Raw genomic sequence first — 16,778 nt, forward strand, 5'->3', positions numbered from 1 at the left:
ACCAGTGAACGAGTAGAGTTTTGTAAGTTTCTGAAATCAGTTAAGTTTCCCGATGGATTTGTTTCCAATATATCGAGATGTGTGCATGAAAGAGAGGGGAAAATATCAGGACTAAAAATGCATGATTGTCATGTTTTATTACATCGACTGCTACCAATTGGTATTCGAGCATTCTTACCGAAGAACGTATACACTGCTATAACCGAATTATGTAATTTTTTTCGTGACTTGTGCGCCCGAACGATAAGAGTAAGTGATCTAGACAGATTGCAAGCAGATATCATAATCATACTTTGTAAGTTGGAAAGAATATTTCCACCTGCCTTTTTTAGCGTTATGGTGCACCTTGCCGTTCACTTACCATATGAAACGAAGATTACTGGTCTGGTTTCTTATAGTTGGATGTATCCGATTGAATCGTCTACGAACGTTAAAGCAGTATGTTAGAAACAAAGCACGTCCTGAGGGGTCAATTGCAGAAGGCTATGTCATGAATGAATCTAGTACCTTTTGTTCACGTTACCTACGTGGTATAGAGATTCGATTCACAAGAGATGAGCGAAATGATGATATCATTGTAGAGAACGAGGTAATTGGTGACTTTGAAATTTTCAAGCAGAAAGTACGACCCTTAGGTGCATCAAGTGTCCGTGCTATATCAGAGGAAGAGAAACGACTCTTCCATTGGTACATACTGAATAATGCTGACGAAATATCAGAGTATCGCAAGTAAGCATATTCATCATCTTTGTAATTTTTAAATATTTGTTATATATTGTTCTTACAGAAATTAAACTCATCTCTATTAGGAAACATTTGAGGCTCCAACGTCGACATGCTCAAAATTCTATGGATTTGTATAAAATACATGAACGAGCATTCCCTGAATGGTTTCCAGCACAGGTGTTAGAACTGCGTCAGTCTGCAAACCTATCTGATGATTTCTTCTCACTAGCGATAGGACCATCCTTTGACGTTCGTTGTTACAATTGATGCATCGTAGGTGGTGTAAGATTTCACACTATTGAACTTGATTCTCGACGTACTACTCAAAATAGTGGAATAATGGTCATTGGTGAAAGCGATGCAAGTGGAACTAGAGACAATAATTTCTACGGTGTTCTGGACGAAGTGTTACACGTACAATATCCGTTGGGAAGAAATGTATGACTATTTAAGTGTCGGTGGTATGACACGGACGTAAACAAAAGTCAAAGAACGACACACATTGAAGTAGGGTACAAATCTCTCAACACATCCCGTTTTTGGTACGCGGAGGAACCTGTAATTCTTGCAACTCAAGCACATCAAGTTTTTTATGTAGATGATCCAAAAAATGGTAGCAATTGGAAAGTTGTGCAAGTCATCCAAAATAAGCGTATTTTGGACGTGCCAGAAGTGGAGGATGTTCAGAATGACCATATTAATATACTAGAAGTTGTTGTAAGCCACCAAGTGGATGACCACATCGAGGATGACACTCTATGCAGAAATGACGTTGATCCCACAATCGTTGAAAGATCGGTTGTGCGTCATGTCACTGACGACTTCATCGACGATGTGGATGAACACTTGTCACATGCAAGCGATGAGGAATTATAGTGACAAATTAAACCACGTATGCACATATTTATATCTAGTTTATATATTTTGATTCTAGCTATGTGTTCGTTTTGGTTATTGAATGTTTGTTTTTTATATGTTCATAGTCATTATGTCATATCGACGATCAAATTTTATGGAGACGGACGATATGTTCCTCCAGTTTGAGGAGGATTTAGATAACATTGCGGGAGGGTCGTCATCTATGGGCGACAATACGGGTGAGTCTAAGAATTTTCTTCATTTTTAACTTACAAATATTTCATGTAGGGGTTTCTAACTTTATATGTTATTGTCTATTTATTGAGCAGGGTCTTCTTCTCAACAAACGACTTCGGCTCCTAGGAGACGTGCGCAGTCTCGACTCTTGGAGTTAGAGCGCCACGTTGCAATAAATGGGCGCATTCTGATGACGATCGCCCCTGGAGCGGAGAAGCCTATTTCTCCACACGCCCTTCGCTTCAGCCAGACGATAGGTGTGTGCGTGCGAAAGACATTTCCCGTCCGCTGTCTTAAGTGGGTGGACGTTGGGAGAGAATACATTGAGGTCGTCAAGGGCAACCTCCAGGTAATTAAATGCACTACACATTTATATATGATTTCATTTGAAACATATCTAACTTTAACCAATCTAATGTGTTATGTTTGTAATGTGCAGCGATTGTTTGTGCTTGATTTCAATGATCAAGCAATGAACAGGTTTGTTGAGCATCAGATGCTCACGACCTTTAAAGAGTTCCGGGTTGACTGTCATAGACATTTCAAAAAGTACAGCGACCCGGAGGAGACTCGTGCCAACCCACCAAACGCATTGGTTGGACGTGATGAGGATTGGCACTTCCTCTGCGACCATTATATCAGCCGTGCATTCCAGGTATTTGTCATGATTAATTATGATATCAAGTTTTAATATGTATAAGAAATAAACAATATAATTGTTTTAATGCAAGAGCAATCACGGACAAACAAGGCTGCTAGACAGAAGCAGCCTTACAATCATAGTAGCGGGTCCAAGTCGTTTCTACAACGACAGTATGAGCTCGCTGAAAGAAGAGGGCAGCCGGTCGATCGTGTGGAATTGTTCCGGGAAACACACATTCGAGCTGGGACATTCGTGTCGCAGGCCGCCGAGGATGCGCATGTAAGTTATACCCTTATTAATTATCCACTTTTATTATATATTTTTGCGCGTTACCTAACATAATTTTTAAATTTGTTGCAGAATCAAATGCTGGAACACCAATCCCAGCCTACCCCAGAGGGTAGTCAGCCACTCTCTGAGGATGAGATATGCGATCAGGTGTTGGGTAGACGACCAGGCTACTCAAAAGGCCTTGGTTGGGGACCCAAGCCGAAGGCCAGCAGAACGGCAAGTGCAAGCAGTTCGTCGACATCTTGTTCGCAGTCCACACAAAAAGAGATTTAATTACAAGCTAAACTTCATGAAGCTTTGGAACGGATTGAAGTACAAGATAGAAATCACCAAGCATTAGCTTCACAAGTGGAAGCTATGAAAAAGATGATTGAAGACCTAACTCGTGCACAACAGGGACCACCACATGATCCCTAGCTCTGCGGTACGTCGTATATGTATCTATTATTCTTAAGTTTTTGCAATATATGATTATGTATTAAACTTAGTTATTTTTATACTATTTTTAGGACCGAAGGTGTAGAATGACGCGCATACGCACCTCGTTGGGAGATTTTTCATTATGTTTATGTTTTTTCTATATTGAGAACTATATTTTGTTGTAGTCAACTTATTTGTATTATTAATTTTAATTCTATTTTTTTAATTTGTGTTTGTATATTTATTAATTTATTTTAATTTAATCCAAAACGTCGCGAAATTTTTTTGAGCAATCCGAACATCATTGTGAATGTTTGAGCAAAATATTATAAGGAAAAAAGTAAAAATAAAATATTTAAAAATATATATAAAAAATATTTCCCGACGTTCATTACGTCGGGGAAAAAACGTCGAAAAACAGGTTTTCCCGACGTTGGGAGATGCGTCAGCATCGACGGCGTTGGGAATGGTTTTCCCAACGCCGTCGATGCCGACGCATCTCCCGGCGTCGGGAAAGGCTTTCCCGACGCCGATTTGGTAGGCGTCGGGAAAGCCTCTCGCGACGCATTTCTCCCGACGTTCTTCCCGACGTCGTTTTGTACGTCGGGATATCCTTTCCCGACGTACTTTGCATTTTCGCCGACGTATTTGTGCATCGGGAGTACCCCCGTCTCTTGTAGTGAATGTCAGTGCAACTGATCATCCAAGGTATAGGACACAGAAGGGTGAAGTTGCGACAAATGTACTTGGAGTTTGCGATACAAATGGTGATTTCGTGTTTATTTTATCTGGGTGAGAATGATCGACCGCTTATTCCAGAATTCTTAGAGATGCAATATCAAGATATAAGGGATGAAGGTTTCGAAGGGTAAATAGCTAGATGTTTTATCTCTTCATACTATTTATATTCATAGGATGAGAATTCAAATAGTCGAATTATGAACAAAATATTATTATCTCTGTGATGCTGGGTACCTAAATGCAGAGGGTTTCTTGGTCCCATATAAGGGAGAGAGATATCATCTTTCAGAGTGGCGTGGAAGAGGTAATGCACCAACAACAGCTCGAGACTTCTTCAACATGAAACATTCGTCAACACAGAATGTTATCGAAAAAGCATTTGGGTTGTTGAAGGGTCGCTGGGCAATTTTAAGAGGAAAGTCATACTACCCAGTCGATGTACAATGTCGAACAATCATGGTGTGTTGTCTGCTACACAATCTTATCAATAGAGAGATGACTAACAGTGAAATAACCGATAATTTGGATGAGGATGATTCAACGTACACTACAACTGGAGGTGACGAGATTAATTACATTGAGGCTTCAAACGAATGGAGTGAATGGAGGGATCAATTGGCTCATACGATGTTCAGTGATTGGGAGTTACGTGACTAGTAGTGCCTTAATACTCTTCTAATTACTATCATTGCTTGAAATTATTTTGTCATTTGTTCTAAATTGCTAATGTGTTGTGAAATGTATGCACTAGGAACACTTTTAATTTATGTCATTCTTGTGATGTTTACTAAATATGTAATTTCGATTGTCTACGATTAATTATGTTAAACACTAACACCTTTTCTTTCACTTTACTAAATGTTACTAATATATACGATAGAATGGAAAGTTCGTCACAAGCACCGAAACACACATGGACTAAAGAGGAAGAAGCAAAACTGGTTGAGTGCTTGGTTGAATTGATTTCAGCTGGTGAATGAAGGTCTGATAACAGGACATTTCGACTTGGGTACCTGGCCCAATTACAACGGATGATGGCAGAGAAGTTGCTTGACACTAATATCTAAGGATCGCCCATGATAGATTGTCGTGTGAAATCTTTTAAAAAAACCTATCAAGCAATTGCAGAAATGAGAGGGCCATCGTGTAGTGGCTTTGGATGGAATGAAGAATTCCAATGCATTGTCGCAAAACGGGAGTTGTTTGATAGTTGGGTAAAGGTATTAATTTCACAATACAATTGTACGTACTTTTTTTTATTATCACAATCGTGAACTCATCTACCTAAGTTACATTTCTACAAAGTTATCCAACAACCAAAGGCCTTCTACACAAATCATTTCCATATTATGATGATCTATCCTATGTCTTCGACAAAGATCGGGCAACAGGAGCACGTTCAGAGACCGTTGCTGATGTAGGATCTAATGTGCCGAACATATTTAATGACGATGTTCCCCTCGGTGATTCACATCATGAAGACATCCTGAGATGTAAAGCCAAAGAGTGCATATGTCACCAATGAGATGTTTGGAACACGTGCAAGTCAAGCAAGTGAGAGAAGAAATTGTTCAAGTGGAAGTAAGAGGAAACGAGGTAGCCACCATTATGAAACGGTAGAGGTGATCAGGAGTGCAATGAAATTTGGAAATGATCAATTAAAGGCAATTGCAGATTGGCCAAAAGAGAAACGCGCAACAGAGGTTGAATTGCGTGCTGAAGTCGTGAAATAGCTGCAAGATATCCCTTAACTATGAAGCCGAGATAGGGCAAAGCTTATGCAAATCCTATTCCGTAGTGTGGAGGGCATTGAAGGATTCTTGTCAATTCTAACATAACTTAAATTGGAGTATTGCAATGTTCTCTTGGAAGATAATGTTTGACCGATTGACGATTTTATGACTTTGTACTTTTATTTTGTGAACTCATAATCTTGATTTGTATTGATCTAAGTTTTAATTACAAATGTTATGAAACTTTATATATTTATATTTCACTAAGAACATATTGTGAAGGAATTTAATTTTGTGGGATTAATCTCTTTTGAAATTTGTCGATAATTTATAGAGATGTATCTGTAACATAATTTCAAACACGATCACCTAAACAAATGAGGAAATTACATTATGAAGATTATAGTTAAATTTATTAATCGAACTACATAATTAACGAGATTGAATAAAATAATTTTGAAAAAAGGTACTAAAGAGTAGTGAAAAAAAATACTCTTGATATTCTCCAGATTATAATATACCCCCAAAATATATATTATAGTAACACATACTATAATAATTTGCACTCCAAACATAAATTATAATAACCCAAACTATAATAATCTGCCCCAAACACAGACTATAACAACCCAAACTATAATAATTATTAACCCAAACCCAGATTATAATAACTCACAAGACTATAATAATCTACAGACTATAATAAGCACCAATTATAATAACCCACTCCACGTCCCAAACGTCCCCTAAGTAATTTATTATTATCACAAACAATATCATTTTTAATTGTGAGATTCACAAACTTTGCTTCATGCGACTAAATAATGAGAATATGTAAATTAGTGTATTGCGATGCTACATGCTATGCAAAGAGAAATAATAATATAGAGAGTAGGAAAACACTAACTATATCTGAAGCAATCTTTTTCTTGAGATTTTCCAATACAACAAATTACAATTATATAACCAATTTTATATAAAACAAGGAAGAAAATTCTCACAAAAAATGGAAGAGAAGTTCATTCCAAACATCAGGCACACCTGGTAAACACCAATGTATACAATCTGAATAACTTGCAGGGTTTGATAGTTGTTGGGGGCTTAGCTCTTCCCAGAACTTGCGATAGATGGAAGGGTGACCGTCTTTTCGATACTCTGAAAGCTGTGTGATGTTGAGAATTGTTACCTCTGAGCTCAAATTGTCGACGACCTTCTTGACAATGCGCATTGTTGGCTGGTCTGACCCACTTCCCCAATAGCTTTCCAATTCGATTGGTGTTTTCTCATTGTAGCAGTTCCCTTCACTTCCCAGTTCCCACTCTCGACTCCTTAGATTCATGGAAACAAGTGGTATTACTTTCCCATTATTCAATGATGAGATGATAACACTTCTTACAAATCAAAGCTTTTGCAAGTAAATGGATAAGAAAGTGTTGGAATATCTTGAATATGTTTGGTACTTTAACTAAATGATAGAGCACTTTTATAAGTCAGAGTCTAGGGGTGATGCAACCTAGCAGGTGATCAGGGGCAATGCCCCCAAAACCTAAGTTGAATATTGGCTAACAAGGTTTAGAGGAGGGTGCTATATAAACTCTCATACTCTACTAGTCTACCTCTTGATCTGTATTTTGATATTGTCTTTCTAATAAAACATTGTTCTTTCTCCGCTCATGGATGTAGCTAACACACAATTATCTACTATTTACATTTTCTTTTTATCTTTGATTGTCAATTATATAACAGAAAGGAAGAATACCATCCCAAGATTTCATGATCAGATAGAAGGTGAGGACAAAAACTATTTGCAGGATGTACTAAACAGCAGAATATGGTAATAACTAAGTGTTATGATTAATGGAAGTTCATTAGCAGGGTTTTAGGAACATACCACAGATGCGTTGGGGACATAGTGACGAAAAAGACTCGTTTCTTCAGGGGAATGGCCCTTGAAGCCACCCAGTCTGCCCATGTCGTCATAACCAATTCCATAGCTTCACGGCCATCTAATTCTTCACACGCACCATTTTCTTCAGCACTCCATCTACAAGGAAACGTTGAAGCTCGATAAGCAGCATGATATTAGAGTTTGAAGGCAAGTCAGACACTTGAACTGAACATAGAATATAAGTTATACTGACAATAGCTTAACTGGGCCTTGTCTCCACCACAAATAGGTATTGAAAACTAATATATCAGCATGCTCCCATTCTGACGAATGCTTAAGTACTGAATCTGGACGTATTATTCGCTCATCCAACCGGTGATTCACAGGGTCATCTGAATTGGATTCCACAAGAAGGGGTGCCCAGAGAAACTCTATGGTGGCATTGTACTCCTGCAATTCATAAATCACATGACAGAGAATTATATCTTAAGACAACATTCAGCAGTCAAATGAAAAGGATTCTTCTCACGTGAGACAATCTTGATTTCCCCTTATTATGTTAAAGATCTTGCAAGTTATATGACAATCTTTCCTACAAGATGAGCACAAACCTAAAAAGGTTTCTATTTACCTCAGCTCGAAAAATAGTAAGAGGAGCATTTGGAGACATGGATTTCTTATCAGCTGGAATCACAGACTGAAGCAAACAAACCATCGAAATCCATTGCCCCCGATTCAGCGAATCCCCAACAAACATCAACCTTTTCCCTCTCAATTTCTCCCACATTTCAGCAATGTTCCATCTACAGAAGAGTTAAAAAGAGATCCATCAATTTGACTACCAATAGAAGAAGCTATTTTCAACTTTGCACATAGTAGTTGAAGCAGAGAAGGACTTGTTCCCAATACTCCACACAGAAATGTTTTCTGAGTTCAACAATTAAGGACTGGGAGATCAAAGCATTGAGCTTGGTTTGGATTAGCCAAAACTTTTCAGTTTTCACATTTCAGGCAATTGTTTCTTTTTATGCCAATATGGAACTATTGATCTCCCAAAAGAGAGCTGACTCAAGCTCAAGATTTCTATATCTATACAATGAAACCATAACTTTGCAGCCTTCAACTTCATAGTACCAAAACAGAATCCATGAAATTTTATCAGAGAATTATAGAGATAAACCGCAAGAGAAGGAAGAAGAAACTCACCTCTTCAAATTGCAGCCATGGGGTTGCCATCTCCAATACTGATACCTCAGATCAGTTCTTCCATGCTTGTGGCAAGCCAACTGGTCCGACATGTAAGGACATTTTGACTCATTGTAAAGTGGATACGAAGTGTTATCGAAAACCCATTTGCCTGAAAACACATCACACCTCTCCGACCCAACTTTCCGACGACTTGATTCCTTTTTCCGGCCAGACCACGAGATTTTACGGCCGCTATACTCTCTCGTTCCATTACACTTACTGAATCTATCCAAAATTTCTACAACCCACAAAAACAGACAGCTTCATCACACAAATTTGAAGTAAACTAAAGCCGAGTAGAAGGAAGAAGAGGAAGATTCAACATACCAGGAGCTCCATTTCGACTGATTAAAACATTAGGTTTCACAAATGAAAGCGAAGCATCTTGGCGGTGAGTTTCAGGATCTGGGTTTTCGTGGATTTGCTGAATGCTATGCTCGTTATGGAGGATCGTCAAAACTATGAAGAAAACGAAGAGTAAAGCCAGTAAATGTAAATGGGTTTTTCTCCGATTCCATCTCTGCTGCATCATAAATTCGAAAAGGAGGAAAACAAAAAAGGATTTTGACTAAAACCCACTTCAAAAAAGCTCAAAAAAAAAGGAACCATTGACCACCAGCAGCTTACAAATATAAATCTGGGCTTATTCAGAGCTAGCTGGAAGATCTCATAGCACAATCTTTCTAAAACGACCCCACTTAAGAAAAAACTCTCAATCGCGGTCTTCAACTGATATTGTTGCAGTCAAATCATTCTCAAAATCCATAATTTTTCAATTCTTCATGAGAGTTTATATAGCACCTGATAAGTGATCTCCTTTACTTGTTCATTATTATTGTTCCAACCAACTCCAAGGGAATATAAAGTTTTTTAAAGCAAATAAATGAAAGAATTTTCTTTGGCTTAGGAGTTAGAATGAATGACAAGTTAATTTAGGTATGAAAAAAGGTTAGTTAGTATGAGATATTAAGAAGAAAAAATTATGGATGTTAATTTGCTATTGAACCACATCTAAGATGGTAAGAAATTCTTGGTAACCTAGCTTGAGGAAAAGTTGTAGGGAGGGAAGGTGATATGGAATTTAAAAATTAGGAATTCAATAGGTGAAACTTTAATATCATATTCTAAAACCCCAAATTAATTTGACAAAGGGATTAGATATTGATCGTTGATCGAAAATCAAAATATAATGATGAACTAGTTTTTCACTTTGAGTTTGAACACTCCACGATCAAACTTACGTGAATGTTTTTTGCATGCAACCCTTATATAAATGTTCTTGGCATGCAATCCTGAATCAAGGATTGTGAAAATATGGTGATAAGACTAGAGAATTTCTATCGATTAAAAAGCTAATTTCAATGGTAAAAAACTTACTTGAAACAACCTCTGACAGGACTTAAATAGCTTTCCAATGAAATCTTAATTCATTGCGAAAAGACTAAATTAATCCTATTTAAATGTTATTAAAAAAAAAGATAAAACTGGAAAATATTAAAATTAATCATAATTATTACATAAAATCTAATTAATAATTTGATGTTTGGTCGGCTCATATCATCCTCTCCTTTTTTTTCGAAGAATTCGTCCTCTAATCCAAATCAAAGCCTTGTGGAACGTCATCAGATGTCAAAGGTCAATTAGTTCCATCATGTAGTGTCAACTGTCAACTGACTCCAATTAATTATAAATTCTAATAAATTGTTGTTGCTCGAATCTCTTCGATTAAGTGCACTTCTTCTTGAATGTGAGAATTCAATGCTTACTATAGTTTCTTGGCTCTGGAATGAGTGATTGGTCCTGGAGGCAACACAATGACATAGTTCACATTAGAGAGTTCTTATTTACTCCAATGGTAAGTCTTTAATCCCCATCAGCTACATACTTTAATCGGTAACAAAGAGCGCTTGAGGTAATGAATAAGATTATAATAACCACGTCTTACTATCGTAAATATTATTTAAAAGTTCTCTGTTAATTACGGTAAGCATAGATTTTGTAATGTGACCCACCATTAATTATGATTACAAAATATTGGTAAACGATCTTAAATGAATCCCAAATTTTTTTTTATTATCATTGATTCTTTACCTTTTTGAGGAATTTTCCTAAATAATAATTGGTTTTATATTTTAAAATACAATTAATTAGGAAATACCTTTTTCTATATGTTATAAGTAGTTTTGTTTTTTGAATTATTCCTAACAATTTCTCGTTACAAAATTTCGTGTGCATTTAGTTTATAAAATTCTCATTACTCTCAAGTTGTAAAAATATATTATATGTTTTATCTTGCATAAAAATTATGATAAAGACGTAATGCACTTTTGATTTTTTAAATTTGGTATTAGTATCTATTTGATCCTATAAATTTTAAAATAGATACTCTTAGTCCTTACATTTGAGAAATTGTTATAAAGAGTCCATAGCCCTATTTTAACTTTATTTGATTAACAGAAAAATCATGTAGCCGTTAACCTATTATAAATAGTCCACATCCTTGGCCAATATAACTTCCACCTCCTCCATCTTCTCCACTGCTATGGTTAAATTGTGAATTTAGTCCTATGATTTGGAGAAAGTTAGAATTTAGTCTCTATGATTTATAATTTGAATTTAGTCCACTAACTTATAATAAAAGTTTGATCAAAGCACGTGGATTAAATTTTAATTTCTAAAACTATAGATACTAAATTCTAACTTTTCATAAACTATATATATATAGGAACCAAATTTATAATTTAACATTTTCCATCGTCTTCTTCTTTGAATGACAAACACTTCTTCACTTCACCACATTTTCCCCTTCATAATTGAACCTTGCCAATCATCACCAACACCCTATTCACTAATGATAAACCCTAAATACATAGACCAAACACATACATCAACCAAATTAAATATGGAAAAATGTGAGGTTGCTAATATCATTCAATCTATTAATCTTCTCTTAGAAACCCATCAATTGGTTGTGGAGGGTTTGTTTGGTTACAAGTACAAAATTTAAGGGTAACTAAAATTATGGTTAATTAGTAGAGTGTGTGATTATTGGATTGAAAAATAAAAGCATAAAGAAGCTGATTCCAAACATCAGGCACACCAGGAAGGCACCAATGGATACAATCAGCATAAGAACTTGGATTTGAAATTTGATCTTCCTTCAATGCTTCCCATTGCTTCCTATAAATGGATGGATGCCCTTCTTTTCTATACTCTGAAAGTTGTGTTATGTTAATCATTTGTACATTTAATCCTCTTGTTTTTAAGTCATTTAGTACATTTTCCACTATCTTCATCATCTTTGGATCTGTCCCTTCTCCTTTGTACCCTACTCTTTTGATCTGCTCTGTTTCACCATAACAATTTTCACCTTTGCCTTTACCCCATTCTTCACCCCTATATATGTTGCAACAAACTTCTTTAATTCAATGTAACTAGAGGAGGAGAGAAGGATGTCTAAGATTTAATCGACTTAAATGATCCTGAAGAGACATTTGAGGTAAGAAATGAAGTTTTGAGACTAATTCATCCAAGAAACTCACGAATCCCACTACAAAAGAAAATTTGAGTTCAATAAAATTTATGCTTTTTTTTTCTTTTCTTTTTTTTTTTTTTTGTAATGGGACTCATGAGTTTCTTGGCTGAAACAATAATCTTCTGTTAAGAATTATTTTAGCCTTTCAAATAATTGCTATTAGCTTCGCTTTCAAAATAATCAAATTGTGAAAAGAAGTAAAACAGTGTTTAGTGAATTTGAGTTTAAACTTTAAAAAATAGGTTATATTGCTTGGTAAATACAAAAACATCTTATATTTTATATAAATAACTAAAATAGACTTCTTTTTCTCTTTTTTTTTTACTTCTTCTTCTTCTTCTTCTTCTTCTTCTTCTTCTTCTTCTTCTTCTTCTTCTTTTTTTTTTTTTTTTGTCGTTGTAAGTTAAAATTTAAAATTATTATTTGGTGTGATAAAATTTAAATAGTTTATTTTTTAAAAAAATCATATTATATACTTTTGAAAAAATTAATGTATTTAATTTATGAAAAATATAAAATGGATTAAATTATGTGAAAATAGATAAATATAAAAAATAAATCTTATTCTTAAAGTATAAAATTGAAATTTAAGTATTAATTAAAATATCTACCTACTAGGAATCTGCTTTTAAAGTACAAGTAAAACTAACATGTTTTTAAAAGTGATTTTAATAGATTTATTTTAAATTTTGTTTTAACGAATGTAAAAAACGATTAAGATCTTTTTGCAAATGATGCGACTTAAATCATTTCAAATTATTAAGGATTGAATTGTTACACGTTAAAGTTAAGTTTAGAGACTAAACTATTACAAAATTGAAAATATAAATATTGTATAGCCGATTAAAACAGATTTTTTGATTTAGTTAAAATTACTTATAAATCATGTTTTTTAATGATATTAAAATTGAAGTGTTCGGAGGAGAGGAAAAGAGTGATATCATATTAACCATTTATAAAATAAGATTGAAGTAGGCATGAAAGTTTAGAAATGGATAGAGATGATGGGAGAACATACCTATCATGAATGGGAGACATGCTCATGAAAAACAATTGGGTGTTGTTTGGATGTATATTAACTTCCAACCAATCTGACCACGTCCTTAAAGCCATCTCATATCCTCTTCTCATCTTCACTAATTTTAACCTACTTTGTACTTCATCTTCAAATGATCCAAACCTGAAACAATAATATTTAAATATATAACTAACTTTTTATACATTAAATTGCAGGTATATGCAAGCAAGAGGTATTTATCTGGAAGTAGCAAATGGGCCACTTACAGGGCTTTAATTCTGGGCCTTCTCCACCAAAGATAAGTGTTGAAAATGAGGATATGGGCGTCGGCCCAATGCGTTGCGTGTTTCTCAATGGCCTTTACTCTCACGATCCGATCTGGCAGTCTATGGTTGACTGGATCGTCCGAATTTGACTCAACCAGCAAAGGGGACCAATAAAACTCAATCGTTGCATTGTATTCCTTTATTTCAAAAACAAATAATAATTTAATTCTTCATTTTTAGCTTATTATAATATTAATCAAATTTGTCTTTAGGTGAATTTTGATACTTATTTAGGATATTCTTTTTGTTAGGAAACGTTGTTAATATTATACATTTTTGTCCTATCTCTTGATAGGTGAACCTTTTTGCCCATTTTATTGTATCTTAGACATTTTTTCACAATTGTTCTTTAATTTGGAAATATGTTTTTTTTTTTTTTTTTAAATTGTGTTCTCTCCCTCCTCTTGTTTAGAGCCGTGAAAGAGTTAAATCGTGATATCTATCAATTGCTTTGTTTCTTACCTTAAAAAAAAACGTTTTTCTTAATAACTATCATTGTGGTGGTCGACATCAATTATAACAAATAAATAAATCATCATTTTGATATATATTGAAATTAATTAAACCCAATTAAAATATGAGTTAAATTGCCACTTTCTCCATTTTGATATAAATGGAAGTAGAAGAGTTTAAACCTTGGACAATAGAAAATGATTACATATCAATTATCATCCAACTATTCAAACTCTGACAACAAATATAAGTAAAGTTTGAACTCCTCCAAAATTTAGTATCTATCATTAGAAAGGAAAAAGAAAAGTTATTGTTTAGTCTTACAAGTAATTAAACCTCTTGTTTTTTTGTGTCTTTAGTTGGTAATCCAAATACATGATTTAAGCCTAAATTAATATTTTCCCAAAGTGTGTATTGGTTATTTAATATATATATCTAAAATATATAAACAGTCAACAGCATTCTCATAATTTCACTTTATAGTACCAAATGCCAAATGCATTATGAATAAATTTTTTTAAAAAAATTTAAATATAGTCTTAATTTTTCTTTATGGAATTCATTGTAGTTTATAAATTTGGAAACAAAAAAGTGAATTTGGATAAAATAGCAAACATAAGACTCTGACTTACCCTTTTAAAGAAAAACGATGAAAAAGTTTCATATTACTATAATTTTCCTAATATTATTATATCATGTTTAACCATATTTATTTTGACCCCTTCACAAAATTTTGAAAGAAAAAAATGTAGCAACAATCAAAATCAAAAACCAAATCGAAATTCTACTAAAATTATAGTTTGATATTAAAAAAACTTCTAAGTTATATCCACATTTTTATCTATAGTTTTAAATTCTTATATTTTATATATTGACGATAAGATGAATAGATATTTATTATTATATTATGAAAAAATAAACAACAAAAATGTGCCAAATTTGAATATCACATAAATAATCAAATTGTTAATAGATACAGCAAAACAAACCAAAATATTTTATAAATACATCAAAATATCACTATCTACCATTGATATTACTAATAGATGCACATAAATCTATCGATATGTATTGTTAGTAAATGGTAATATTTTGCTATACTAGGACTATTTTAAACAAACGATTTTCCTTGTTTAAAAAATTTGTTTCTAAAGTTTTTTAAGAATACCTATTCATTTTATGGATACTTTCTTATGATTTTCTTTTTCTCTTTTATGTGAAATTGACATCTCAACTCTTTCATTCATCTAATTCTAAATCAAATTCATAGTATCAAAAACAAAATAAGTAAAAATACTAAAAATAAAAATAAATAAAAACCCATTAAAAGAAAGAAAGGAAGTCTCACAGTGGCCTTGAAGATCATCATGGAGCCATTGCTCTGCATGGACTGCAACGACGCCGGAATAACAGAGCCCACGAGACAAACCATTGAAACCCACTGCCCACGATTCAACGAGTCTCCCACAAACACCATCCTCTTATTCCTCAGCCTCTCCAGCAGCGCCGTCCCATTAAACCTCGGAAGCTCACATTCTTCTGGCTGCCACCTCCAATTCCGGTACCCCAAATCCTTCCTCCCAAATTTCTCACACGCCAACTGATCCGACATGAAAACACACTCACTCTCCTTGTAAAGCGGATAAGACTTATTGTCAAAAACCCACTTCCCACTGAACAAGTCGCATCCCCCGCCGCCTCCACCATCGCCGCTGGCTCTGTAATTTTCCGGAACTTGTGCTCTGTTTTGTGCCAAATAAACGGCGGTGACAAAAAGGAGAGCGGTTAGAATAACGAGGACAGCTCGGAAAGTGGTTCGTATTGGGACTGCCCAATTGGGATTTGGACTTGGGTTCAGATGGGATTTTCTTGACAATTTTGTTTGTGAATTAGAAGCCATTTTTTAGAAACAGAGAGTGAGAGAGATGCTGCGTGTTTGGAGCTCTGTTTTTGGGATGGGATTTTGTTGAGATCATTGGATTTTGAAGATTCATAATGTGGTTGGTGAGAAATGGGTATCAAAAGAATTTGCTTTCCAGATAGGAATCTTGGAGTAGAATTATACTTCTGTTTTGTGAAAGCAATAATTAGATGGATATGGATAATCTTTCATTTCACAGTTGGGTTAGGTGTCTATCTATTTTATATCTTTTTTTGGTCAATTCAAGTATATAATGAATAATGTATAACTAATTTTCTGTATGGAGCATATAGGAGTAGGAAACCTTTGTTATAACTTATAATTAATGTTTGTTATTGATGTTTAACTTTTAAGTTTGGTTCGTTAACTTTACATTATGTTATATGTCATTGATTAAAAGAAATAGATTAGTTAAGTACAAACATCATAACTCTTGCTTAAAAAACACAAAACAAAAATAGTTTAGTTGTTAAAAGCACATCTACCTCATTTGATGTTATTTTCTCGGACTGTAAAGAAGAAAATGGTGTTCCTATGACTTTCTTTATTTATAAAGTTTTGAATAGATCTTTTACTAGGCAGTTTGAGTATCGATTAAAAATTGGTGGAGTGAGTTATTATAACTTATTTTATACTTGAGACACAATTATAATAGTGCTATGTACAATTATCTATCATTTATAATTAAATGTAGTAAATATTATTTCAAAACTACCGTTGTTACGATATTTATTATTCGC

At 34.3% G+C, this 16,778-nt stretch overlaps 4 protein-coding genes across 5 annotated transcripts; 2 read left to right on the forward strand and 2 right to left on the reverse strand.

Moving 5' to 3' along the window:
• The first annotated feature begins 2,529 nt into the window (after window positions 1-2,529).
• LOC127150444 (uncharacterized) lies at window positions 2,530-3,360 on the forward strand. 2 transcript variants are annotated; one of them, XM_051088195.1, is made up of 3 exons: window positions 2,530-2,743; window positions 2,825-3,179; window positions 3,265-3,360. In XM_051088195.1, exons 1-2 carry the CDS (start codon window positions 2,546-2,548, stop codon window positions 3,026-3,028), a joined length of 402 nt encoding a protein of 133 aa, XP_050944152.1. In that variant the 5' UTR covers window positions 2,530-2,545; the 3' UTR covers window positions 3,029-3,179; window positions 3,265-3,360. The 2 variants fall into 2 exon arrangements, with proteins under 2 accessions (XP_050944152.1, XP_050944153.1); XM_051088196.1 differs by having other exon boundaries at window positions 2,852-3,179.
• A 555-nt stretch (window positions 3,361-3,915) lies between these two features.
• LOC127150720 (uncharacterized) lies at window positions 3,916-4,573 on the forward strand. Its single transcript, XM_051089222.1, has 2 exons — window positions 3,916-4,033; window positions 4,161-4,573. The coding sequence occupies exons 1-2, from the start codon at window positions 3,916-3,918 to the stop codon at window positions 4,571-4,573; spliced, it is 531 nt and encodes a 176-aa protein (XP_050945179.1).
• Window positions 4,574-6,541: 1,968 nt separating this feature from the next.
• On the reverse strand, window positions 6,542-9,561 carry LOC103502161 (protein trichome birefringence-like 35). Its single transcript, XM_008466007.3, has 6 exons — window positions 9,113-9,561; window positions 8,744-9,023; window positions 8,169-8,340; window positions 7,791-7,987; window positions 7,541-7,693; window positions 6,542-6,977 (listed from the first exon to the last, which is right to left on the reverse strand). Exons 1-6 carry the CDS (start codon window positions 9,315-9,317, stop codon window positions 6,647-6,649), a joined length of 1,338 nt encoding a protein of 445 aa, XP_008464229.2. The 5' UTR covers window positions 9,318-9,561; the 3' UTR covers window positions 6,542-6,646.
• Window positions 9,562-11,518: 1,957 nt separating this feature from the next.
• Window positions 11,519-16,064, reverse strand: LOC103502160 (protein trichome birefringence-like 34). The gene is made up of 4 exons (XM_008466006.3): window positions 15,466-16,064; window positions 13,605-13,801; window positions 13,339-13,500; window positions 11,519-12,181 (listed from the first exon to the last, which is right to left on the reverse strand). The coding sequence occupies exons 1-4, from the start codon at window positions 16,015-16,017 to the stop codon at window positions 11,815-11,817; spliced, it is 1,278 nt and encodes a 425-aa protein (XP_008464228.2). The 5' UTR covers window positions 16,018-16,064; the 3' UTR covers window positions 11,519-11,814.
• Window positions 16,065-16,778: the final 714 nt, after the last annotated feature.

Source organism: Cucumis melo, chromosome 8, assembly GCF_025177605.1.
Source record: "Cucumis melo cultivar AY chromosome 8, USDA_Cmelo_AY_1.0, whole genome shotgun sequence".
NCBI lineage: Eukaryota > Viridiplantae > Streptophyta > Magnoliopsida > Cucurbitales > Cucurbitaceae > Cucumis > Cucumis melo.

What these genes read in the sequence shown, in the direction of transcription:
- LOC127150444 (XM_051088195.1), top strand. Translation starts at nt 2,546, where the DNA reads ATGCAAGAGCAATCACGGACAAACAAGGCTGCTAGACAGAAGCAGCCT. An exon ending in AGGCCGCCGAGGATGCGCAT is followed by an intron (nt 2,744 to 2,824) that starts GTAAGTTATACC and finishes AATTTGTTGCAG; the next exon opens with AATCAAATGCTGGAACACCA.
- LOC127150720 (XM_051089222.1), top strand. Translation starts at nt 3,916, where the DNA reads ATGTACTTGGAGTTTGCGATACAAATGGTGATTTCGTGTTTATTTTAT. An exon ending in TCAAGATATAAGGGATGAAG is followed by an intron (nt 4,034 to 4,160) that starts GTTTCGAAGGGT and finishes ACCTAAATGCAG; the next exon opens with AGGGTTTCTTGGTCCCATAT.
- LOC103502160 (XM_008466006.3), bottom strand. Translation starts at nt 16,017, where the DNA reads ATGGCTTCTAATTCACAAACAAAATTGTCAAGAAAATCCCATCTGAAC. An exon ending in AGGCCCAGAATTAAAGCCCT is followed by an intron (nt 13,501 to 13,604) that starts GTAAGTGGCCCA and finishes TTATTGTTTCAG; the next exon opens with GTTTGGATCATTTGAAGATG. An exon ending in ATGTCTCCCATTCATGATAG is followed by an intron (nt 12,182 to 13,338) that starts GTATGTTCTCCC and finishes CAACATATATAG; the next exon opens with GGGTGAAGAATGGGGTAAAG.
- LOC103502161 (XM_008466007.3), bottom strand. Translation starts at nt 9,317, where the DNA reads ATGATGCAGCAGAGATGGAATCGGAGAAAAACCCATTTACATTTACTG. An exon ending in CAGTCGAAATGGAGCTCCTG is followed by an intron (nt 9,024 to 9,112) that starts GTATGTTGAATC and finishes TGTGGGTTGTAG; the next exon opens with AAATTTTGGATAGATTCAGT. An exon ending in ATGTCCCCAACGCATCTGTG is followed by an intron (nt 6,978 to 7,540) that starts GTATGTTCCTAA and finishes CATGAATCTAAG; the next exon opens with GAGTCGAGAGTGGGAACTGG.